This window comes from Xiphophorus hellerii, chromosome 23, assembly GCF_003331165.1.
Source record: "Xiphophorus hellerii strain 12219 chromosome 23, Xiphophorus_hellerii-4.1, whole genome shotgun sequence".
Taxonomy (NCBI): Eukaryota; Metazoa; Chordata; class Actinopteri; order Cyprinodontiformes; family Poeciliidae; genus Xiphophorus; species Xiphophorus hellerii.
In genome coordinates, this window is record NC_045694.1 from 22,718,856 (window position 1) to 22,744,877 (window position 26,022).

The window sequence follows — 26,022 nt, forward strand, 5'->3', positions numbered from 1 at the left end:
TCTATAAATTTCTTCTTAATTTTCGCTGTTAAGATAGAGATTATAATCTAGTTTATTTGTACTTTAGAGCTTGGGAACGTTTCCTTTTATTTGGTTTTTTATTCACTTTGGTCAAGTTGACTTTTATGACATGTGATTAAATTATGATTCCTGATCCAATCAAAATAACTGAATATAACTTCCTGCTAGTAAACATTATTTAGTTAAGTCCCATTGCCACATTTCCCCGTAACATATTGTGAAATGATTTTACCAAAAATGCTTTAAAAATGTCAGTGGTTGATGCAGGAAACATCCCCCTGTGGCTACAAACTGATACGTGATCTGTAGCAAATATCCAGCATCAGATGAGTTTTTCTCTGTTGAACAGCTGACAGAGCACTTTCCAAGAGTAGTGATTTATTTATTTTTTGACAGGAGTTGTACTTTATTGAACTTAGCATGTCAAGTATATGCAAGTTACTAAAGATATTCTTTATTTCAAATGGATAAGGTGTATGAAAACTATATTTGATGGGATCTGTAGCTCTAAACTTTGCATTTCTGTGCAGACAAAAACCGTTTACCTCTAAAATCAGCAAGAGCAAAAGTATTCACACTCTGTAACCTCTTCAATTTTGGCTTTTTTTTTTTTTTTTACTTTTACAACATATTTTATTGGGATTTTATGTGACCGACCAAAAGCACCTCATATTTAATTTTGAAGTAGATAAGAAATGTTTTTTGAGCGCTTTTTCAAACAAAAACCCAAATGTATTTCCACTACAACAAATGACTGAACATCTACCAAAAGGTGACGCCCATATTTTCTGCCAGGGCTTTTGATACACAGATGACAAAAATCCTTCCTGGCATTTTAAAGAGGACAAGAATCGTGGATAACGTGTTGCTTGATTGGAATCTGGAACTGTAAACCTTTAATAAATTGCACTATTGTCTGACACAGCAGTTACCTGTAAAAATGTAGCAGCGAGAGGAGGTTTGCACGCATTCAGTTAATCTCAGTTTTGTTCACTTACTGTAACCCCGACTCTCTGACTTGCTCACATTGATTTGCTCAAATGGCTCTGTGACCCACCTAAAGCATAAAGTGTGTTTGTAGGCCTGCTGTGAGACAAAGTGGGGTACTGAGCTCAAATTAGGTTTCCCACCAGCAGCCAATTTTACGCTTGGAAATAGCTTACAGTAAATATTTTTAGGGGCCGAAACCCAACATGCTCCAATCAACGGGTCCTTTGAAGGAGAGCTGTTTTTCTTTTTTTTTTTTTTCCTCGTTCAGGCTGAAGTGACCCACGTTCTGCCTTGCCTCTCGACTTCTACTCGCCGGAGATAAAACTATGATGTGGCTGTTACATACGGCGAGGGGCCATCTTTTAACAGAGCCCATCTGGGGCGTTTGAAAGAAAGTGCTGCTCATTCTAGGAACAAAGTGGAGCCGAGCGTGTGATGGATGGGGTGGCGGTGCTTACGAGGGGAGCAGGGAAGATGAGAGTGCAGATTTTTGTTTGGAGGAAGGAGCTCTTTTCCGGCAGTCTCAGGCTTTGGCTCTGACACACTGCTCTGCCTGTTTTTTCTTTTTTTTTATACCGCGCTGGCAATTAACCAACCTCTACTTACCAACCCACCAACCCAACACGTTTTTCTTTTCCTCTCTGTCTAACGTTTTGGCTCATTCCTCCCCTTCTTCATCCTCATCTTGACTCTCATTCATCGCCTCCTTCCTTTAGCTCTGTTTCAAATCCCCTCACCTTTGCCCCCGCCCTTTTTTTTTTATACATCCCCAGTAAAGCATTTTCTTCTGTCTGCCGGTAGTACGGACGGGTGTGGGGTAGGCCTCCAGGTTTCCATAGTGATACTTTGTGTGCTGATGTCATTAGTATTGACGGTGTGTAACTAGGCCAAGCTGTCCATGCACAGGGACTGATTTTGTTTACCTCAAACTTGAGCAAGTCACTTTCTGATTAGTGCAATGCTGCATACAGCGGCTCTCGATAGAAGCTTAAGACTTCTTCTTTTACATAACTTCCTTTTTCTTCTGCTAGCTCACCGAGTTTGATAATACAACGTTGTCATGTATATTTTAAGAAAAATATTCCTACCTCTTGAAACTTTTCACATTTTGTTGTACTACCGCCACAAAATTCACCGTGCTTTACTGGGATTTTATGTGAACGATCAAAGTACTAGGAAATTGTGAAAAGGCATCATTTTCAATTTTGTTCTTGCACAACAATTTGTGAAACTCTGTGTGGTGGAAAACTAACAACCCATGCCCACAGTGAAACATGGTAGTGGCAGCATCATGGCTTTCTTCAATTCAGGAAGAAAACCAGTGAGAAGCTGCAAAAGTCTTGAAAATTAAACAACAGATTTGTTTAATTATTGCTGTGACATTTTGCTGAATGTCACAGCAAAACAGTGACATTCAGCTAGAGCTGGAATGTGAGATTGACATCAAATCAAACGGTAGTGAATGTCCAGGCTTTTTGAAAATTTATGGCAAGACTTGAAAATTGCTGTTTGTATCCAAATTGGCTGCGCTTGACCTGTATCCTAAATAATAATTGACAACAAATCCTCTCTCTAGCTTGCAAAGCTCAGAAAAAAAGAAGTTCCAGCTTAAATGGACAAAAAATGGCTCCACACAGTCTCGGTTTAGAGGTCCAGAAAACCATTGAGGTGATGCCACATCATCTCAAAGTTTTATTTGTTAAATCATATGTTTTAAACCCATCCATCCCTTTCATTTTACTTCATAACTACTCTCTACTCTGTGCTGATCTGGTCTATAAAAATCTCCATTAATCACATTGTAGTTTGTGGTTGCAGTGTGACAATGTTCAATGTGACGTGTGGATCCTTTTGTAAGGCGCTAAATGTAAATGACTTTAACCAGTACTCCCACTGCTGCTCTTTTGACTCGTCGCTGACATAGTGCTGAATGATTTGGTTACATGACTTTGTTTGCACCAGGAAAAGATGTGACCGTAGAGCTCCTTTCCTGGGCTGACCGTCACTTCCTGTCCTCCTGGCTTTTTCAACCACTTTCCTGCCTGAAAGAAAAGGATGTTCCCTCACAACCCCCCCTTTGCTCAACTTGCCTCGGAAATGCATGCCGGGTGGTTTATGGAAACACGTTTCCTGATAAGTTTGCGCTGACTTCTCAAATCGCAAAGCTGCTCCCTGTACGTCTTCTTCTCTGGCAGCTGGTTTTGCTCAAAGCTAACAGGTTCCAACACCTGCGCCGCCAGAGTAATTAGGTCTGATCAGTTTCTGAAACTATCAAGGGACAAAATATGGATCCCTTATTGATGCTGTCACATGCCTCACCGGGAGATGGTATCTTCTACCCAGGAATGTAGACCCATTTTGTCCACATCTAAATTTTTCTTTGTAGTTTCCTGTTTTTTTTCTTGTATTACATGATTGTAATACAAGATTGCAGATTGCCTCATGTACTGTAAACTTAGACACTTGATTGAAATGTAACCTAATGCCACTACAGATAAACAGACATGGTCAAGTAACTTGTGTCACTAAGGCTTCTCACAAGGAATCGGAAAGTCTGGAAAGATCTGGAGTTAGATTTGTATCATTATTAATGTCTGCATAAGCTCGCAATAAAGACAAATGAGTATGATTTTTTTTTATTTTTTTTTTTATTTCGCTATCCAAAAACCTAATCCTTAAATCTAAATTGCCTTAGGTAAGTAATACTCTAGCATCACGTTTCTGTGTATCTGGTACTGTGCCATAAGTGATTCCATCTCCAGCTGAGCAAACCTGCCATAACACAGTCTTGAAACATTAAGACTTACAACTTAGAGACACCGTGTGTAACACACTTATGCATCACTGCAAAAAAAAAAAAAAAAAAAAAAGAATGACCCAAGTACTATTTGCTGCAAAAACCTGATAATAATATAATTTCTTGCTCAGAGCTGCAGATGTTTTTGTCTGCTGACAAATATTCACTCGTCTCATCGTGATGAATACTCTGAGCGGCTCCACTGGATGGTAGCCTGACCTAGTTTGTGATTAATTCATCTAATATTTAACTATATTTTGTAGTCATAGGCCAAAAGAGTCAGATATGGACCTTTATGAATGTTTTACTTTTGAAATAAAACATTTAATTTTCTTAGGTATTGTATTAGTGCCAATCACTGGAAGTTTTGTGCCTCTGTTACTTTCCTTGTATGGATTACAACAAATAAAATTATTTTGGCATGTTGTTAAAGATTGAGGCCTGGTCAAGCCCTTTCAGCATGTTGAAAAAGTCAGGATTTTGATATCTTTGGATCTCTTATGCCTTATGAGCTGACTCACCTGATTTCAAGTCCATCAATCAAAACCAAGGAGGAGTTTGAGTAAATAAGGAGGCTGGAAACGATCAAAACGGGGTCAAAGTCATTCAATTCAAGATGGCCGACTTCCTGTTTGTTGTAGAACACAGGGTAGTTTTGTATAGGTCTTAGGAAGTTTTACCAGTGTACCAAGTCGCATACCACTACGAGAAAGTAAGCTAAATGATAAATTATGAAATTTACATGACTGACTTGTGTGAAATTTAATTTAGAATCAAACGAATATCAAGAATATAATCAGACGTGTCTGAAAATTTTAGTCAGAGCCTCAAAGCACTCAGAATTTGAAAAGTGATGATTTCTGTAATTTTTAAAGGCTTAAATTTTTCCCCACCTTCAGATATTTCACAGATTTTTTTTTACAGTGACTGTGTAGAAAACAGAATTGTTCCCAGCTTGGAGAAGAAGAAACAGTCACAGCTTTCTGCACATATGGACACATGGACAAATTTGAATACTTATTGAATTAACCCTTAGCAATGTGAGCACTCTCCTTTATACAAGAACAGACGCTCCATTTAAGTGGATTACCTGATGGACCTGGTGATCTTAATTACATTGAATGTTTCAGAATTTAGCTTTAATTTACGCATTAATATCTTACAATGACATCCACTCATCACTTGTATTCTTGTCTTTCTAATTTCGCATTTAAACCAGTCTTTCACCAACGCAGAATAAAGAAACAGCATGACATCTGTGATTATGAAACCAAAGATTTATTGCGAAATTTGTCAGGATAAAAATATACATATATATATTTGATCACCGTCTTTTCAGACGTTTTAGAATTTATTAAAGCCAGATCATTTCAGCCATTTTCCACACCAGAAAGCAGATTGATTTATACACTCTTTGACTACCATGAATTTGTTTGGCAATAAAAACAAGGCATGAGGCATTTGACTAAGGGAGCCTTTGTTCCAGAGCAGCATAAGTATCTAAATATGCTGTTGGAATTGAGATGATCAGATTTCTTTCCTAACTGGTTAACGGCAGAGGTTCCAAATTAATTCAGACTCTTTTTAGATTGTCCTCTTTCATACAACAATAAGGTTTTTAAAAGAGCACATGAAACCTTTTTGTACTCTTTCGATGAATAAAATGATGTAATTGGCACATTGTGTTTTTCATTGACTGTTCTGACCGTTCCTATTAATACTTAGACAAACACATCTAGTTGGTGACTAGAAAAATAACCAGTGCACTGTAGGATTCTGAAGCTTTTTGGAGGAAATTCTGTATTTTTTGTTATATTATTTTATTCACCACGAAAGCTTAACAGTGTAATGTTTCTTTCTAGCCAGCTGGTGGTGCTCTAACATTGCCTCCTCACTGCTAAAGCTTTTTGCTTGTTAACTTTTTGTAGGATTGTCTGATCTCTGTGTACAGAAGGGAAGAAAGAAGGAAGGAGAGAAAGAAAGAAATAGAAAGGGGAAAAAAGTTAGCTTATACCTAATTCTCAGGTTCGGTGACACAGAACCTGTTATTTGACAGAAAGCCAGAATGATAAACTCACAGATGGACACACCGGTTGGCATTTTGCGAGAAAATCTCCCCTCTTACTGCATCACAAATGTCCCAATCCCCGAGGCTGCGGTACTGCCCGGGCCTCCTCCTACCAGATCAATATATTGGAGCAATAAAAATTAAGCCCTTTCTAAATGAGAAACCGGCCTGTGGCGATTATCGACATGCTTCTATTAAAGTGGCAAGAATTTATCATCTCTGTTGGAGGGGCTGTTCCCGTTTTAAAGCGCGTCCTTTTCATGCGTCTGTTTGTTTGCCTTCAGTTGCTAGAAGAGTGTGGACGGACAGCTTGCCACCCCATGGGCACCACAACTACAGCCTATCTGTGATCCATGCTGGCAGCTGCTCTGCCAAATGGGATTTTCCTGGAGATTACAGCCTATGTGTGACACTGGTGCATGTGTTTTTTGCCTTTGTTGTTGATAGTCTGCACTATTGGAATAATTCTGTGCTCTATGTGTGTCTCTGTATGTGCGGGTGTGTTTGTGTGTTTTTGGGGAGGAGGGGGTAACTCCTGAGCCGAGGTGCATTGAGAACATGCTCCTTTGTCACATGGGGCTGGTTGGAACATGACTCAATGGCTGCAGGGAAACCTTCCTGGCAAGCTATAGTGAACAAAAAAAGGGGGAGGGAGTGCGATCGGATGGCGGGTCAGGGCGTTTCTACACTGCTGCTGTTCTGATCAGTGATATTAGCTCTTGTTGATTAGACACTGTGGATTTTAAATGGCTGCCCACATGTGCCTGGCATAAAAGACAGTGGTTTAACTGGTAACGTCTTTAGTTTGTGGTGACATGCAGCGTAGTGGAGAATGTTGCTGCTTTTTGAATGAAATTCTCTGAAGTAAAAAAAAAAAAAATTTTCATAGTATCAGATTTTTTTTTGTCCCTGAATTTGAAATGCAACCAAATATTGAAGTTTATTGGGATTTTATGTGATTTCCTGCGACTATTGAAGAACCAACACGGCGCTCCAATGTTTTAAAACAAGGATGGTGTGTTCAGGGTGATGTAAAAATTTGTTTTTCTTCCACACATAATCATATTGCTTGTGGGCCAGAAGATTTTGTTTTGTTCTCGTCTGGCCAGGACACCTTCATTCAGGAAAGTCCAGATTTGAGGAGTGGATCTCTTATCCACTCCACAAATCTGGTGGCGTGTCCTGTTGACAAATGATCCCACCTCACATGTGGATCTCATGATGCTGTTTGCTCACTAATGTTTGTAGTTGTGGCATATTCTCTATTGGAGTAAAGTGGGTTTCAAACAAAAGATCTGAAAATCGTGTGTCCTTTCACTTCACAATTATGTGCCGCTTCCGGTTGGTCTATTCCATAAAAAAATCCACCAGGAAGTACAATGTGGAAAAGTTCACAGGGTGGGAATACTTTTCTAATGTGTAGATATGTTGTGTTTTTTTTTTTTCTTTTTTATGCCTTGTTCTCATCATGTACGTCTATTTCATAGAGCCGGTGATTTGTGGAGAACTGTCCGCGGTGCTGAACATAAGCTGTGCACGGATTCCTGGTTATGCGTAGGGAGGGCGGCGTCGCAGTCACTCACTAACCTGCTTAACCTACTTTCGACGGGCCGGTCTTTCATCTGGCCGCGTAGAGGAAAGTGCTGGAGGATAAATATAGCATACTTAACACCATAAACAGCGTCAGTGCGAGCCTTCCAGGCAGCGCGAAGGGTCTTTCCTGCTTCTGCTGCCTCGCCTTCCTCGTCGCTTCCTCTAACGCGCCACTAATCATGTCCGTAATGAAGTCCAGCTTTCCTCTGAACATGTTTGTCCCATTAACCCAACTGGTAGAAAATGTGTCGGGATGTGCTTGAACATTTTTTTTATTTTATTGAGATGAATATGAGTAAAAATAATGGAGTTGTAAGATCTTAATTGTCCAATTACGTGGGCAGCTGTTTGTGCTGTGTTGCAATGGCAGTTCAATTGCTGTTTCCTAGCAACCAGGGCAGGCACAATGCAACGATTTTCTGTTAAGTGGCATCGTTTCCTCTCAGCAAGAGTACACTGTGTGTTCACTAAACAAATCGTAGCCGGCATCGTGTGTGCGTGTGGGGGTGGGGGTGTGCGTGCGTGTGTGTTTTTGCACGTGTGTGTCTCCATGCTTCTTCACCTCTCAGGTAGCTCTGCTTTGTTGCTCGCATCATTGTGATGCAACATGCATGTTTCCTGATTGGCTTCCATATGTTTTAACATGTGCATCTGTTCATCCTGCAGCAGGACAAATGAAAGAGGCGAGCAAATGAAATTGTTGCAGTTGATTAATTTTCATCCAAAAAGCTCTGTCCTGTGCTAATCATTGTACACAAATTCTTTTCAATTAATCTATTATCAAGGGAGGCAGGGAGAGTTGGGGTGGTGTGTGTGTGTGTGTGGGCGTGTGTTGGTGTGTGTGTGTGTGGGGGGGGAGGTAGAGGAGAATCCAATCCTGCTGGTCCAAAGTCTCAGAGCAGCGGAGCATTAGTCTCGTCCTGATGTAATTGGAATGACACCAAGAGTAAAGCCTGCTGATTTAAAGACAGCCCCCAGGCTTGATTTAATACCTTCTTCCAAAACTATGAATCCATCTTTTTTATCTTTCTCATCCCGGGCCCGCCGCTCTCACTCTCCCAATCCCCTCCCCCCTTCCCCAACAAAACGTCTAGCGCTCCATTCACACACCTACTGCCATGCATCTCCATCTGTACTCTATTAATGGAACAGAAGCGGCGTTTTATGGTATTAAAGAGCCAGAAGGTTATAAAGTTTAAGTGGAGTGTTCTATTCCATTCTGCTCAGTCCTTGTGGCATTTACACACTCGAGCTGCTGCGTGTTTTACTTCAGCAGAGGTTATGACTTAAGGATGAATAAATATCTCCAGGGGGGGGAAAGCGTAAAGAAAAGGGCAGGCTGTTGAAGGTGCACGCAGGGAATGGGCGATGCTTCTCAGAGTTTCGCAGCCCCCTTAGTCCCATGACAGATGGACTGCCGGGGCAATCCTATTACCCCCATGTGTTTAGCTGCTCCTAATGCCAGGGTGGGATGCCTGGCTAATGAAAGGCAATGAAGGTTTTGGAGGGAGTATCTTAAGCTACTTAATTATTATCACTGTGATTTGTTTGAAAACACAGAGACACCCTGAAACTAGTGACGGGGAGGAAAATATAGCACCCACAACGTCAGACGATACAGGTCATCTGTATCAGATTGACTCAGAACCTAAATAGGCTGTACAGTAGAGATTCCTAACAGCAGATTTACCTTTCTACAGCAGGGGGTTTTAAATGCGTATTTCCTTTCCTCGCAATCTTAAAATATTACAGTTTTACCACGTTTTACGTCAAAAAATCTCTTTCAAAATATGGAACGTTACCTTTACATTTCTTTGTGTGCAGCTTTTGTGGAATCTGTTTGACTATAGATATTCCCAGAACAGATTTCACAATCATTACATTTTCTAGACTGTGATTGTGCTTATTATTGCTGCGCTCTGAGGTCATTGCTAAAATCTTGAAAAGGAAAATTACGTTGGTTGGTAAATAACCTGGTGAAAACCAGCCTCTTGTTCTACCCTATTTTCTTCATACAGAGGGTACCAGAGGTCTCAAACTCCAGTCCTCGAGGGCCGCAGTCCTGCAACTTTTAGATGTGCCTCTGCTGCACCACACCTGAATAGAATAATTAGGTCATTAGCAAGGCTTTGGAGAACTGATCTACACAAGGAGGAGGTAATTAAGCCATTTCATTCCAGTGTTTTGTACCTGTGGCACATCTAAAAACTGTAGGACTGCGGCCCTGGAGGACTGGAGTTTGAGACCCCTGACTCTAGACTCTACACCCTTGGCTCAAAACTTCAACAGTGACTCCAGGAAGCGATTGCTTCCTGGAGTCACTGTTGAAGTTTTGAGTTTTAACAAATTGCTAACATTTTCCCATGACATATTCAATGTGCCAGTTCGACGCTTTGAATGTCACCAGAAATCACCTGTGTAGTAAACAACCATAAACTGCGAAGAGAGAAGGGGCAAGCCGAACAAGACGGCTGTTAATATTAATTATAATTTGGAATCGAACGTCTTGGTTTACTTCCTGTAGTCTGCCTGTAGTTTGGTAATGCCAGACTACAATTCTAGGACAATGCAGAAAATCAACATCATCGTTCAAAACTCCTCCTTCTGTTTGCTGATTGGTCCGCTAGAAATTCTAGTGGAGAAATCCCGTTCCATGGGATTAGAATCGAGCAAAATTGCGCATAAAGACGATGGGCAAGCTAGTTGGTAATGGTTAGTGCGGGACATTGGGACAGGAAATGGCCAGGTTTAACCTCACAACTTGTATATTGGTACGTAGTTTGCAAGCTTTCAAAACATGCAAGTCTCGTGCATTTGTCCTACTGACAAGACAGACTGGAACAAATGATTAAATTTACCTCCCACAGGCTTCATGGTTGAACAGACGGTCAAGCTTATTGGGAAACATACACTGGGCACAACACCACGATTGCTCAAAATTTAAAGTACTCAAATTAAACACAAGCTTTATAATTAAACCTCTCCAAATGATCAAGTTAAGTGTGTCTTTGCTTAAATAAACTGGAAACAAGGCTGTGGTTGCAGAGACTTGTGATAAATCTTGAGGAATCCTCACTAGTATTGTTCCAAACAGTACATGTTGGCTTGGAGGCACGTATGGACGATAGAAAGATTTCTGCTTCTCACACTTTGCAGAATGTTTTCCTCTTGGAGGACATTTGTGTGGTGTAGAAGAGGTGTATGTACAGTATGTTTCCAGGAGCGGTGCATGCAGAGTTCCACTGGGCATTTCAGGGCAGACATGTACTATAGATGGATTATTTTGAGCTTGAAGGAGGAAGGAGGTGCCAGTTGACTGTTGAAGGGAAAGACAAAATATCCAGGTAAGTATTTTGTGGCAGGTGTTCTTGTTTATCTCAATGAGCTTTCTCAGGGCAGATCGTGAAGAGTCTCTCACAGGCTGACCTGGGAGGCAACACAGAGACAGAACAAGGTAAAGCATGGAAGACAAACACCAGAGAATTTCTCAGAGCCACAAGATCAACACTGAGGTGCTGAAAGGAAGCTCCTTAAATACACTTCCTATGAGCCTGGTGGGAAAATAAATGTACAAGATGCAGTCTGCGCCGCATCACACAAATACCTCAGCAGCTCCAGAATCATGATACACCTCATAGCAATTTCACACTACAATAAATCATATATTGTTTTCTTATCCCTTTACACTATGCCCAGCTTCCATTTATTTTGGCTCTTAATCCAGTTGCGGTTCAAGGGCCAGCTGACTTATGAAACATAACAGATTATGACCAAATTCATCAAACCAAAACAGCTCTAAGCGATTCCCTGTCTGCAAATATTATTTATTGGAGTCATAAAAACACATTTCCTTACAGCAGACTGTGATTAGTTGTAGAAGATTACTTTAAATTGTTGGTTGTCAGCATGGCTAAAACATCGTTCCTCTCAAGGGCAGACGTTGACGTATGGCTGGTAAGAAATGCCCCATGGCAGACAGGTCCAAACACGCAAAACAACCCACACTAATGTCACTCTGTGTTTTAAATAATCTTTGTGTGGAATTATTCAGCTCTGGTTTGTTCAGGCTAAAGATTTGATTACTAGAGGTAATCAAATGAAGTCCAGACTCAACAAACAAAAAATAAATTGCAGGAGAACTTTTGTTAAGTTCCTTGTTTAGGAAGTCACAACACAGATCAGACCAAGGTGTTGATAGCTGCTAGCTACCTACATTAATTCTTATAATGCAAAAAAAATAATTAATAGATTGTCTATAACTTTATCACTATTGTATTTTTCTACTGAGCACCAAAATGCTTTGGTGAACATGTGCTAGCTAGCTTCACTAGTAGTACTTTTTTAGTTAATTTGGTCACAGTAGTAAAGAGCAACTCATGTACTTCCTCTTTTCTTATCGGTACTTCAAAATAAAAGTCTGAAAAAGTGTTTTTTTGGGCTTCATACCTGAGGAATACGTTAGAAAGACTTTGTCAAGATATATTTTGGTGAGTTAATATCTCCTTGTACCTCTAAATAATTATCAAGTCTAAAAAGCAAATGTACATGAATTAATGTTTCTTTGTTTTCATTTGTAGTTTCATTATTTACACTTATTGAATTTAAACCACCACTAATGTTAACGTTAAATTGATTTTAGATGATTTACCATACTGTCGTGTTTGTTGGACTTAAAGGATGAAAAAGTCAATATTTTTACCTATTTAAGCCTTAACGTCATTATCTGCTCAATACATTATTGACTGTAGCCATGACATATGAGGTAATTGCAGCGGAGGCACGGATGTATTTTGTTGCACAGCTGCTGGAATATGCATACTCCATGTGAACGTACATGCGTTGCTTGGTATGCAGGCAGCATCTTTACCGCTTGTACCCCCCGCCCCTGACTCACACCTGCATTCCCCACAGGTCAAACAATTACCACACATCAGAGAAACCAATTGGGCATGACTAAAATATCATTGCCGTGTGACTCTGTCCCTATGTTTGGTGTCGCTCGAGCCTAATTTAACCCACTTTGTCCAAATGGTCGAGGAGAATCGAGGACACACTCTCCAATTCTGGTGGCCCCCCGAGCATTGCCTGCAAAGTCTGATGCACAGCAAGAAGAGCCGCGGATGCGCCTGCGCTGGTTTCGCAGCCAGCAGAGTGGCTGATGGGGTGTAATGAGCGAGAAAAGTGGGGTAACAAAGTAGAACGGCTTGCTGGAGGTTCTGAGGTGATGGGTTTTTAAAAAAATGAATCTGAAAATGAGATCTTGTGATTGAACCATTTACAGAGTAAATGCAGTGCTCGGAATTTTTTTTTACATACCACTTGAACTCTTTATTATTTTGTCACGTCGTCCATAGTGATTCTTTTTCTATGTCAGACTGCAAGCAAACAAATCAGTGATGCAAAATTGTGTAAATATAAATCAGACCAGCGTGTCATGCATTTGTTCAGTCTCTAAAAAGCACATTGGGAAGTTTAATTTCCCTGTGATTTGACATATTAAATTGGCTATTCATGGTCATGCTTTGATATTAAACCATTCAATTGTGTCTGTATCTGTATATTTAGCAGTGTTGTCTTATGTGGGGATGATGTGTTTGAAGTAGAGGTGGGCGGATCGATCCAAAATACCAATACCAAGTTGGTGTCAGTATTGGATCAATACTGGCATGGTAAGATCAATACTTCAGTTTCAGATTTTTTTGGAAATTTTTAGTTCAGTTTTGTATTGCAGTTTCTCAACTCCACCTCTAAAATCATTTCTCTTTTGGTTTGCTTTCAACTGCTAATGTTTTTCACTTTTATTTAAATCCTGTTAATATGTTTTTAAAGTATTCTTTTAGATAAACATAAACTTTGTCTGGATGCTATCCCACATTTGAACAACATAACACAAAGGAAAAACCACAAACACAACTGAAGGCCTGAAGTTTAATGATGTATAAAATTTAAATAAAATGTATCGGTATCAGTATTGGCATCTGTGATATGTTCCTGTATCTTATTGGTATCGGCTCAATGCCAAAATACGCAGGATCGCACAGCTCTAGTTTGAAGTGACGTGCAAAGTTGATTTTCTGACACGTATAATGTTTTGCCAACTGCAAAGCAAGACTTCTTGAAGTATTAGCGTTTGAAACACAATAGTACTACAATAGTAGTAGTTTTGTCTGCAGATTCTCCAAGTTTTGCTGTAATTCTCTGCAGCTGAGTCAGTCTGTAAACAGTTGGGAACTCATGCAATCTGGTATTTTGAAAATTTGGGTGTGCATGTATACAAAGAAATACACGGGTGAAATGGTGATAGTGATGAAGTAGTAGCACTCCCACCAGTGTTTTTTTCTCCACTTACTCCTTTATAATTCATGCAGCGCTCTCTGCTCCCTCTTGCTTCTCCTCCTGTCGTGTGTCCCTTCATCTTCACCTCCTCTTCCCTCCCTCCCCCCACTCCACCAAATCTTACAAAAAAAAAACTGAAACCTCTCATCCGTGTGGCTTTATTCTGACGAGCGCATTGTTTCACTTTCAATTTCCATTCGCTCTGCTCGGCTGTAACTTAGTCTTCGTGTATTTCTTTTGTCCTCGTAAATCCTGTTTAAATATTGATGGAGATGGGGAGTCGGAGCTGGCCACTCGGTTAGAGCTAAGAGGGTCAAGGATGGCAGCATTTCTCCGCAGATTTCATTAGAGAAGCACAGGAGTGTAAATACAGAAACACGGGAATCGGAGGCCTCCCACCCTCATTGCTCTCCCCACCCCATGGATAATGCCCGGTAATGTATTCAGGGATGGAGACGGAGGTTGGAGGGTGATGGGGTGTAAAATAGCATATGTAGGAAAGTCCCCCCTTTCTTTTCTTTCACCTATGAACAGCCCACCACCTTCACAGCCAGATTCCCATTAGTAGAGGAACTGAGGACCGCATGTGCAAATGGTTCCTGCGGATTAGACAGTTAATGCATTTAGGAGAGAGGACGCCGCAATCTCTTGATTGCTGCTGCTGCACCATGCAGGGAAGATACCCAGTCCCTTTGTGGAAACAGAGATTTAGAGTAAAGTGAGTAGATAAGGGCGAGGATGCGCGACACACTGATGACACACCCACACACACACACACACACCCACATGCGAGCTCACCAGAAGATTAAGGGTTGACCAAGGAGGCTTGATGTGTGCCCCGTTATTAAAGTCAGTATGGAAATGAGATCTTTTCAAAGAAAGAGGAGCAGACGGTCGACCTCGCTAATCTTATTAATAAGCGCCTGGCTTGTTTTCAGATTCTTACTTTTGGTTCTTTTCCTTCACGTCCTAAGAACACAAAATAAAAAAATGCCGTGTGCTGTGGAAAGCTAAACCTGGGCGCTTTCCTTCATCAGGGGCAGGAATGTTGGCCAAGATTGGTTTGCAGGGCCACACTGAATAAAAGCCTGTTAGAGGCTTCAAAAGAGATTTAGGCAGAAGTTTATTATCCAACAGGACCTCAAACATATCCTAAAGGGGTAGTATTATGTAAAATCAACTGTTTGAGCTTTCTATCATGTTTGAATGTTATTCCTTCAACAAAAACATGCCCCGAGTGTTGTTTTGACTCATTCATGCATGTTTGAGAAATCCTTAAATCTCCCATGGCAACCATTCTGGTTGCCTGAACGCTTGGTCTCACTGAGCGCCGCCTATATTTCCTCAAAGCTCCTCCTCTAAACTTCCACCTCACAGAGAATCTCTCCCCCGATATTCCCCCACTCGACTCCTTCAGACTAGCGTCAGCAGCTTGGTTTCACACTTGGTGAAACTGCGGTGCTGCTGAGCTCATTGTCATAGGAACGACTTCTCAGTGCAACACTGGAAAAAAAACAAAACGTGGAGAAACTGTTGTGATGATGTGCTGAAGGCGACGTGTCAGAAAGAGCCGGAGCTTGAGACAAAATGTTAAATTGTATCATCACATTTCTTTTAACTTATGTTTGATATACACACTATATATTTTTTTATAACTGAAGGTTACAAAATTACCTGATTGTGTTATAAAATTGCACCATGTGCCTGGAAAATACATAACACCGCCCCTTTAACATTCAAAATGACATAGTCAAAGTCCAGACCCAAACGCTGCAGTGCTCTAAACTGACGTCAACAGATGTTATCTATCCAACCTGACCCAGGTGGATTTGTGCCGAAGAGAAAAATCAGTTTTTATGTTTGCAAAACTTGCATCCGTCCCTGATTGTTTCACTGCTCAATCAGGAACAGTGAAAGCATTCCTCTACAGTAACAGCAGCAGCAGCGGGATGTGGGGGCCAGGGAGATGCTGATGGTTTTTTTTTTGTTTTTGTTTCTCCCCCCCCCCCCCCCCCCCCCCCCCCCATCAGTTCAGAACTGAAGCAGCAGCGTGCATGTCTGTTATCATCGGGCAGCCAGTGGAAGTGTTTTTAAAGTCTTTCTCGGACGGTGGCGGCTGCTGGTGGGTTTTTATTTTTTTATTTAAAGAGCCAGGCAGACAGCAGGGAGGGGCCCCTGCTCTAATGAAGCGCAGCAGCAGTAGCAGCAGCAGCAGCAGCAGCAGCAGCTCCAGTCCATCTCTGCGCTAAAAACCCACAGTGAGTCAGCTGAGCTGCGCGCAGGTCCGCTCCGATGAATGAATGACAGCGAGAAGAAGGAGAGGCAGCCGGGAGGTGTGGAGAGGGAGGCAGAGGGTGTTTGTTGGTTGGTGGGGGTGGGAACCCTGCGTGATCTGGGATGCAACTCTGGACAGTCTGGCATGGAAAAGCCGAGGCACCGGAGCGAGCTTGTTGACGCATAATCCCACCCGCCCCGCTGGCACAGGGAGGAGGGAAATCTAGCCTAAACTCAAATCCTTCAGAAGAGATTTACGGAGCTGCCGCTGCGGGTTCAAGCTTGCAAAAGACGCAACATTTCTCTCATTTTTTCTCTCTCTACCACCTCCGCATGTTATCTGGTGACTATCTACTATTTTAGCACATTTTTTTCTTTTTTGGATACTTGAACCAGAAGACCAAATGCGCAGTAATACGAATTAGGCTGTAAAAAAAACACACACACAAAAAACCCGTCAACTGGCACCGACACGATCTCTCTTCTCTGGATTGATACGGCGCGGACAGGACCAGCCTCACATATCCCATACGTCCCCTCTCGTCATCCCAGGTAGTATTTGATCTCGATCCGTGCGTGTCGATTGTATACCGGGGATCCGGAGCCACGATGACAGGCCCCCCGCTGGTCCCTCGGCCCGCCTGCTGACGGTACCGGGCAGGATGGGAGCAGGTCTGCCGCTATTAGGATCTCGAACCAGCCGATTCATCAATGGAGGAGGAGAGTGACACCCGGAAAATCAACAACAGCTTCCTTCGCGACCACAACTATGCAACCGAAGGTATTTTCTTTCTTTCTTTTCTTTTTTTTATAATGGACCGATTTCATGCTGGAGGGAGGGAAAAGTCTAAAAATAAAAATCCTTTGTAGCGACATGAAAATCCACGCATAAGGGCGTTATAAGGAACTTATTTAGACACTTTACTCCACGGCGGTTTAAACCGAGGTGGAGAAATGAATGTAAAATTCTGGTTGTATAAAGATCCATCTCGCCTGTGTTGCAACTGGACATGAGGAGGTGGCTTCCAGTCACACCTGCTATTTTAGAATGACCAGAGGAATTAGGACATCTTGGGCAACAGGGGATTAAGTCATCCTGTACTGCTGCTCCTCTAATCTGGATGTGATGCTGTTTAAATAATACAGGGAAAAAAGTGGACTTTCCTCATTCACTTGTTGAGATTGGTTACATGGAAAGAGTCCTAATTATGTGATGGTAACACAGTGAAACACGGACCAATTCCTTGCTCTCTCATGTAGAAATATACACATATGGTATTAGTGTACATGGATTCATGTACATCAATACATTTGCAGAAAGCGCCTTTCTACAAATGTCAATGCTGCTTGATGTTTTCACAAATTCTTTCATTTTCAAAATAGTTATAAAACATGAGGATTTGGGGTGACATGATTTTAGCTGGCAATATGCCATCATACCATCTTTAAGTGATCCTGAAATACCTCAAACATTAACGTGTCAGAACACGTACTGTGAATATATATGTGGTCTGTTTCGGATCATTATTTGCTATCAGGCCCATTTTAAAGCCAATTTCCCATGAGGTCCAGAAAAGCGACATACTGGAAACCTGTTTCGATGCAAAATGTTACCAGCCCTAAAGAAGCCATGCATAAGGATCTTTATGCAAATGACCTACAGGCCTAAATCTTACAGGAAAGATGAATTTCTAAGGATGTGCTTTGCTGCAGGGTGGGTCATAGCCACCGCAGGTTCTTCTTCTTCACTTGCCCTGAGCTCAGGTTACAGGTGCCACTGCAGGCCAGAAGGTGGACAAAGTCAGAGCGTAAAAAAGGCAAAACGTCTCCCATTCTCAGATGTTTCCCCTGACCTCCCTCCGCTTCTTCCAAATGTATGGGGGGAGCCCCATCATTTGCTCAGATTTGGCACTTATTAGATGATTCCCTGTCACTGCTAAACACAGTCGCTGCTTCACAGCGAGAGAAGGCGAAGTGGGGGTGGGAGTGATGGATATCTTTGTTTGATGTCTGAGCTGGGATGAAAAACGGGAGGGGAATCTTCTTCTTCACTCCGTCTCGCTCTTTTTCAGCGTGTGTCGTGCATGCCTTAGATAAAGGGAACAGAGACGAGGGTTGCACAGATTGTAAAATGAGTCTTCTTGAAGAAAAGGTCTGCCTAGTCTGAGGCCCATCTGTGCCTTTCGCACATCTACTTTTGTCATTTTTGTCTTTTACGGCTGCTATTTACGACTGATTGTCAGACGTCATGCATCATGGACAAGTGTGTCTGCGCCTGCGTCTGTGTGTATGCGTCTTTTAAGTGCCATGAAGTCAGTCTGAGAGCCAAAGATCACCACACAGGCCAGTGTCGGGTCCACTGGCTGAGCTCGTAAATTCACCAAAGTGCACATGTTCCGTTCAGGTCCGTTCTCTTCAGACCACACACACTCACGTCCACACACTGGGTGGTGAGAGCTGCTCGGGTTTACCCTCAGGCTATCTTAGTCCATGACAGCAGGACACTTTAATGATGTCACGTTTTAATGATGTCACTCATGCCGACCCTTGTCTAGCACCAATCCCACGCCTCAGCGGATCCATTGGTGGTTACTAATACGGGTCGGCCACCCTGTGCTGGGTACAGAATCAAGTCAAGAAGGATAGCTAATGATTTTTTAGGAAGGGCTTCTGGTCAATACTTTGCTTTCTGTAGGTCACTCTCTGAATGTCTGCAGCTTGGATAAACAGAATAACTTTTCTTGCAAGGTGAAGAAAAAAACAGCTACGACTTGAACGTGGCCTGGTAAAAACCAGCTCCTTGCTCTATGTTTTGCTTCATTCAAAGGGTCTGGACTCATGGTTACTGAGAAGGGATTGCTTGCTGGACATGTGGCCTCAGCTAGAGTTTTAATTTTGACCCAATTGCTAATGTTTGTTCATGATGTGTAACGCCCATTTCGACTCTATGAAGCTTACCGGAAGTTGCCCGTGGTGTAAACAACCACCCCCCCACTGTGAAGCCAAACGAGATGCTTGTTAATGTTGATTCAATATTTCAACGTGGACTCAACGGCTTCGTTCACTTTCTCCCCAGCTATCGCCAAAGTACAGGCAAATTACAGGTCATCGTTCACAACTTCTCCTTCTGTTCACTCATTTCTCTGGTTGAAACTCAACCGGAGAACTCGAGCTCAGTGGGAGAAAGCCCAGACAGAGGAAGATGATGTCCAGGCTAGCTTGGATCTAGAGTTTTTTAATTGAATGACGCATCTAGAAATCAGCCGATGACCAGAATCAGATGATCTTCATCGTGTCCACCCCCTGCAAACTGAAAATCAATATCTCTCTTCCAGTCATTAACCGCCCCATACCGAAGTGCCTTGAGATCGCACTCCTCAGAACACTCTTCACCGTGAAAGTTTTTAATGAATGAGAAGACTCAAAGTTAGCTACTTCCAATATTAGTATGGTGATTGGTGAAAAAACAGAGGAAGTACAACAGGTACAGAAAGGTCTTTTTTTCTAAAGAGGCATGTTGGCATTTTTAGCAGCTGCTGGTCAGTTTGCTCCTTTGCCATTTCATGCTTTTGCAAATCTGCCTGTTTTATACCTGCGTGCCACAGGATGATAATTAATCCCCTCTTCTGGGGCAAATAGTGAAATTGGCAACAGACAGCTTTCAGCGATTTCAGTCGCTGCCAGGATTTTTTTATCCTCTTGAGTTTTCAACCTCTATTTGTCATAGAATCAAAATCAACTTTATTTGCCAAGACTGTGTGCACAGACACAGACAAGAGACGCTAGATTTGGAAATACTGGCAGCATTTTAGAAAACTGAAAGTTAAGGCAGGAATCTGCGTTGTCTATAGCTCATTGGAATTGAAAATGGTAGTTTAAATATTTTTATTACAGAGAAAAGTTCAAAATTGAATAAACTCAGAATCTCCAAGCTGGCAGAGCAGGTCAAAGCAGCACAAAACCCAGAGACTGGAAATTGGTCAACACAGGTCAGTATTTTCTAAATCCTTACACATTGGTAGTTTAAAAAAATCTGCCTTCGTTTTGGAATTGCTGTGGCTAGACATTAACTTCACCCTTTATTGAAAACTAATCTGTGTTTATGCAAACTGAAGACTTTCAGAGAGATACTCACTCTAGCTAATATACCCCCTCTTCATATAATGGATAACGTTTTCAAATAGCAACACGGTGTGTTCAAAAATGTAAATGGCTACCCCGCTGTGAGGCAAGACCTTACATAATGTCTGCTCTGATATTGATTTCTGATCCTTTACAATTTAGTCACCGGAACAATGACCTAAAGATCTGTCGGTGGGGACACGTGATCCCTTCCCTTCCACCCCCTCTTTCCTCCACCTTCCATCTCTTTCTCTCAGATTTTGCTGTTTTGCATCCCTTTGATGCAATGCTTGTACAAGCCCGCGCGTGACCTCTTCAGCCCCGAGAATACTGATGCAGTATTCTCACAACCTTTATTGCCGCCTCCGATGAGAGCCAAGCGGGTCCCTGTTGCCCGTGCCAACGCAAACGGCCCGGGGCCACACTTTAGGACCGCGCGGCATGAAAAGACTTAGCCCACCATACCCTTAGGTCCCATCCATTATTCACTAAGAAACACTCAAGCCGCAGAGCCCTGCCTTCTCGGCTTCGCAGTGTGAGGAAGACACCGCTCATACGTGTGTGTGTGAGGGTTAACGTTGCGAGGTGATGGGGGCTCAATGGCAAGCTGTGAAGTTAGGGGCAGAGTGGGATGGGGAGGGGCGAGTCGGACTCTTTCTTCAGCAGCTGCTTTCATGCCCTGATTAGCTTCTTATTAAGTCGGGGGCGCTATGAAATTTTAATGAGAATTTATTAAAGAGTGCCCGTCGTGTTGCAACTGTAGCATGATGACAAAAATGCCCCATTTTCTCCACTGTGATACGGCTTCCTGCACAGCTAGCAGTTGATGCCGTGTGCTCGAGTCGTTTCCCCGCACAGTTGGCCCGGAGGCTCGGCGTTGTTTGACCTTTCAGGAGTTTGTGACGGGATGCATTTGTAAGTTTTGATAGCTAATTCCTGCATCTCTCCCCAATCCCTATTGTGTTTTGGTGAAAAGGTCACCAAACAAAATACTACTAATAATAAATAAAAAAATAATAATAAAAACAGTGTTTCAATCTGTGCTGCAGACGTCTGAATCATGGATTCACAACAGCAAGATGAAAGAGATTGCAACAAGGCAACCAGGGGGGAAAAAAAGAGAGAGTAGCTGCTCTTGTTTTGGTGGTTGATCCCATTTCCACACACCCTCGGATCTCTACCATCCCCCTCGCCCCCACCCTCAATCTCGTCTCTGTTTTCAATTTCTGACAGAATACCAAATAAAAAAGCATTTCAAATGATGCCTCACGGTATTCAGCAGTCAAGCTGAACCGATTTCACTCTTGGCACCACTTTCTCTGCTCAGTCTTGTCCGTTGTTTTGTCTGCCGTCAGATGTGTGCCACGGCGACGTGTTAATGAAGTGTGAGAAGAGGAGCTGAAACACGTCTTTTTTTTACTCCCTAGAGCGTTATGGGATTGGGAAATAAAAATAAAAATCACTTGGTTTTTCTCAAAGATACAAGCACAAAACTTCCTCGCACATAAACATGCAGGGGGGAAAAAGGCACGGTGTTCACACACCAAGCATCGGTCTCAAAGGGCTGATCCTGGAGAAACCAGGTTAATTAGCTTGTTCTCCCCAGATCTCTACAAAGAGAGTCATGCTCTTCAGATGAAGGGAGCTGCATTGTGCTCTGCCGCTTTGTGTGTGTCTAATAAAGCCCTAATCATATGTCTGGGCACCAGGTCGGTAAGGCATCGGGCTTTATTCAAAATTCTGATTGATCTCCATTGTCGCTGGTGTAAAAACGCAGCCATTATCAGCTGCCGTAGTCCTGCAGAAGAAAGGTCTTTATGTCCTAACATGAACAGAAATCACGAGGTTCGCATGTTCCTAGAAGAAAAGAGCGAGTGTGGTTCATTTCATGGATGATCAGTGGTGGAACAATGCCGGCAGGTGGAAAGAGAGTGCGAGAACAGACCAGAATTATCCACCCGGTCTTATCCTTTGACGCAGGCAGCTCAACACAAGTGATATAATCCTCTCCTCTCCATGTTTCCTAATGCTAACAAAGCCTTAGCACGTCACCACGTTGCTCACGTCCCTACCCTTCTATCCTGAATTACAGCACGCAGCTTACGCAGCTAGATTTCCATGCATTTGTGAGGGGTTTTTGGGGGCTTGTATGTCTTATACAACCTTCCAGTGTCGACATATTGAATCTCTGCTTGCTTTTTTTTTTTTTTGTATTTGCTTTTCCACCAAGTCAGGATTACCCGTTCTGAGGTTAACCGGGTCACTCCAGTTTTAGTCCTCAGGGTTATCAAGCTATCTAAAGGGAACGGCCCTGTCGTTAATTTCACCGGATCCTTCCTGTTATGCCTGATCCGCTGTGCCCAGGCGTCCATAAAATACATTCAATATGTTTCTGGATCCTCCTGCATTGTTTTCATTCCAGAATCAATGCATATCTATGTTTCCACCCCACTGGTCGGATCGCTGGCTGTCAGTATTACATGCTGAAGGGAGGCGGATTGGATTGGCGAGCAGAAACAAAAAGAAATCTGCTCCATGATGGATTTTTTTTCTTTCTTTTTTTTAATTCGGTTGTACGTACACGCATTACAGCAGAAGGCCGACAAGCCTTGTCTGCATTATTACTGTTGACGGATGTGCGCTATCCCAAGCATCCCCTCTGCAACATCAAGAAGCGCTGACCTGTCTTTGTTAGACCTGGCTAGCCACAGGATTTATGGGCTTCATCTGGTTATGGTCTGCTGATACAGCCGTGTGTGTGTGTGGGTGTGTGTGTGGATGTGTAAGAGAGATAGAGACAGTGTGTAAGTACACATTTGATCAACTGAACCTCCTGGATGCTGATTTCTCCTGTCCATCTCGATCCTGCCGGCCCTGCTGAAGGGGAAGTCTTTCTCTACGATCCCGACTGCAATCCTTGTGTTTCCCAAGAAGAAAATTCAATTTCTGCCAATTTAAACCAAATTCCATCAGTGTCTCAGGCTGGATAGATTAATTTCCCTCATGTGGAGTCATTTGCATGCAGACAAACTCATCTATCTATAACGCTGCCGTGAGTTTCCGCCTCGCTGCCAGGGAAATGATTGAAGGACGTACCCGTGTGTAAACCGGTTAAATGGCATCCATCAGTTACTGTTTCCTCTCAGTGGGTTAATGTGATGATGATGAGCTAGAGGAGAGACAGTTAAGAGGGATCAAGGAAAACAAAAAATATAGCAGTATGTAGAACTACACTGAAATATGCATTAATTTAAAAAAATGCCTCTTTTTTTCTTGGGAGGAAAAGTGATTTGAGAGGTTGTGGTTTCAAAAAGAGAAACTCTCCCCCCCATAAGTTCCTACAGCTTAAAATCCCTTTAGTAAAATACCAGAGAATGTCTCCTGATGGCCAGAGTTTTCATATGCTGCTTAAAGGATGGATTGACTCAGCATTGCCCCACATATTGCTGCACACTGCAGGCCAGCAAACTGGAAGTAGCTTTCCACGTGTATCCTGCACATTAATGTGGCCATTTGGAAATATTTCCAGCCACTAAAAACACAGACAGCCACGGTGTGTAAACTTCAACCACATCACTTTTATCTATTGAAATGCTAAGAGTGTGCATGGGTGTATTTGAGATTATTGAAATTATTACACTCATGGTGTAATAATCTGGAGTAAAAACATCATGACTTCCTTTTATATGCAGAAAACGTTCAAAGAAAAATCTGAAAATTCATTGCTAATTCTTGTTACGTAAACAAAACACCTGCAAAACAAAAATCTACTTTTGTTTGTCTAACATGCTGGTTGAAAGCGTGTATGCGTCAATCGTTTCTGTGGTCTCTTTCAGTATTTTAACTCTTCCAGGTTTTAATTCATAACCGTTTCAATTTTTAAGGTAACTGTTTCGGGTCTGACTATGATTGTTAAGCTACGTCAAGCTCTATGTCTGTGAAGCTGCTGACTACAGGTGCCACCTGAGCAGATAGCCTTGCTTACTAACTCATATCAGATTTTTATATATGTGTGATTCTATCAAGATCAATATGGCAACATTTGTTTTTGAATATTTTAACTAAAAATGGCTACTATAGCAATAAAAATGATTGTAGTTTTAAAACTGTGATAATCAATATCGTAAATTCATTTGGTGGCATTGAGAATTGTTGTCTAAAACAGTCAAGATTACATGATGTGACAATACATTTTTTTTCCCTTTGATTTTAACCCAGTTTGTAATTAGGTCAGAATTTGCCTGCCGTGTAAAAGGCTCAGTAGCATCTCTAATCAAATATGCTCAGCAGCAGCCTCCTCCTCATGGCATTATCAACACAGGATCATGAGGATCCCTCTGGTCTCGTCTGCGAATGTCTCTCTCTACCAATTAACGGAAACGAGGAGGGCTCGTACGCTCACGCATCGGCGCAAAAGCCCCGACACTTCCAGTCCTTTTCGGCATGCATGCAGAGATGAGCCTGACTACAGGGACTCTATTGTCTGAAGCCGTGTGCTGCAGTGAGTCGCCCTCACTCCCCCAGACATGCAGGCAGCTTTTTCACTCCATTGCAGCACTTTCCTCTTTCTCTGTGTGTCTGCTGAATTACAGCTAGCATCAGCAACTAAGTCTGAGAGCTATTGGCACAGACACACTCGCGTGCACTCTGCCGCTAGTGATGGAAACGGTCGCCATGGAAACATCCCCCCTCTCTTTCTCTCTCTCTCTGCACTCGGCGCTCCACCAGCAGCAGGTCCACAGAGGCCGCAGGGAGGGGGTGCGAAACAACAAATGCTCTCATTTTCCGTCTAATATTATTGTTACTGCTAAACTGAAGGGCTACCTTGACAGTAGTGTGTGTGTGTGGGGGGGTGTGTTTGGGTGTGTGTGTGTGTGTGTGGGGGAGGGGGGGGGGTCAGTGTGTGTATTTCAGAGAGACACAGACACAATGCTCTGCCTTTTTAGCCTAGCCTGGGGCTGGGTAATAATTACAGTCACCATTAGCCTCTGCCTAAATCCAGGCAGCTGTATGTCAGCGAGGAGGAGAGGAGACGTTACCTCAAGGGTAAGGTGTCTGTTATTTACTTTTTGGGGAAAACCGCAGGTATGCAAAAGCACACAGGGATCTGAAACAGGCTTGGATCAGTTACTGGACAGCGTGGAGTCCCAGTCAGTTGTAGCGACAAGGAAAGAGCAAAGAGCGGGACTACAGTTGAAAAAAATATTGACACAGATTGTTGCAGTTTAGCCAGACAAGAGCCTGAATTGTCAAGCGGTGACTCACGCACTGGTTTCTCCTAACCTATTTTCCACCAAACTGGGTTTCTGTGCTAAATAGTCCTTTGTGGGTTGGTCACAAGAATCCCCTTCTCCCAATTTTCTCCTGAAATGTATTCTAGAAATCCCTCTTCTAGATCTCCCCTGTAGGCCTTTTTTTTCTCTCTCTCCCTCTCTCTCTTTCTGCATGTCTGGTTGCTCCTGTCCACGCTGACATTTCCTCCCTCGCTCTGCTCTGCTTCCTGTGTTCCAGCTGACATTATCTCAACGGTGGAGTTTAACTCAACGGGGGAGCTGTTGGCCACCGGGGATAAAGGAGGAAGAGTGGTTGTCTTCCAGAGGGAGCAGGAGGTAGGAAATGCCAACAATTCAATGCTAATTGTGCTGCCCTTTTCTGCTGAAAGCGTTTGACAGACTCATAACGACGTAGCTGGATTGTTTGTTTTTGGTTTGGTGTTCAAATATGAAAAGAAACGCTTTGCTGTTTGTCAGGGGATGCAGCCCTCTCTGCACGTATTAACACTTATTGAAAAGAGTATAAAAAAGCAATAAAAAGATTTAGT

The 26,022-nt window shown here is 42.5% G+C and overlaps 1 protein-coding gene across 2 annotated transcripts in view; it reads left to right on the top strand.

Moving 5' to 3' along the window:
• LOC116714047 (serine/threonine-protein phosphatase 2A 55 kDa regulatory subunit B beta isoform) overlaps positions 1–26,022 on the top strand; it is a 55,644-nt gene that overhangs the window by 15,058 nt on the left and 14,564 nt on the right. The window contains exons 1-2 of one of the 2 annotated variants that reach the window (XM_032554351.1): positions 16,008–16,860; positions 25,713–25,810. In XM_032554351.1, the coding sequence (XP_032410242.1) occupies positions 16,791–16,860; positions 25,713–25,810 (168 nt within the window). In that variant the 5' untranslated portion in view covers positions 16,008–16,790. Of the gene's footprint in view, positions 1–16,007; positions 16,861–25,712; positions 25,811–26,022 lie in introns of those variants that run through there. The other variant, XM_032554350.1, reaches the window with a different exon arrangement.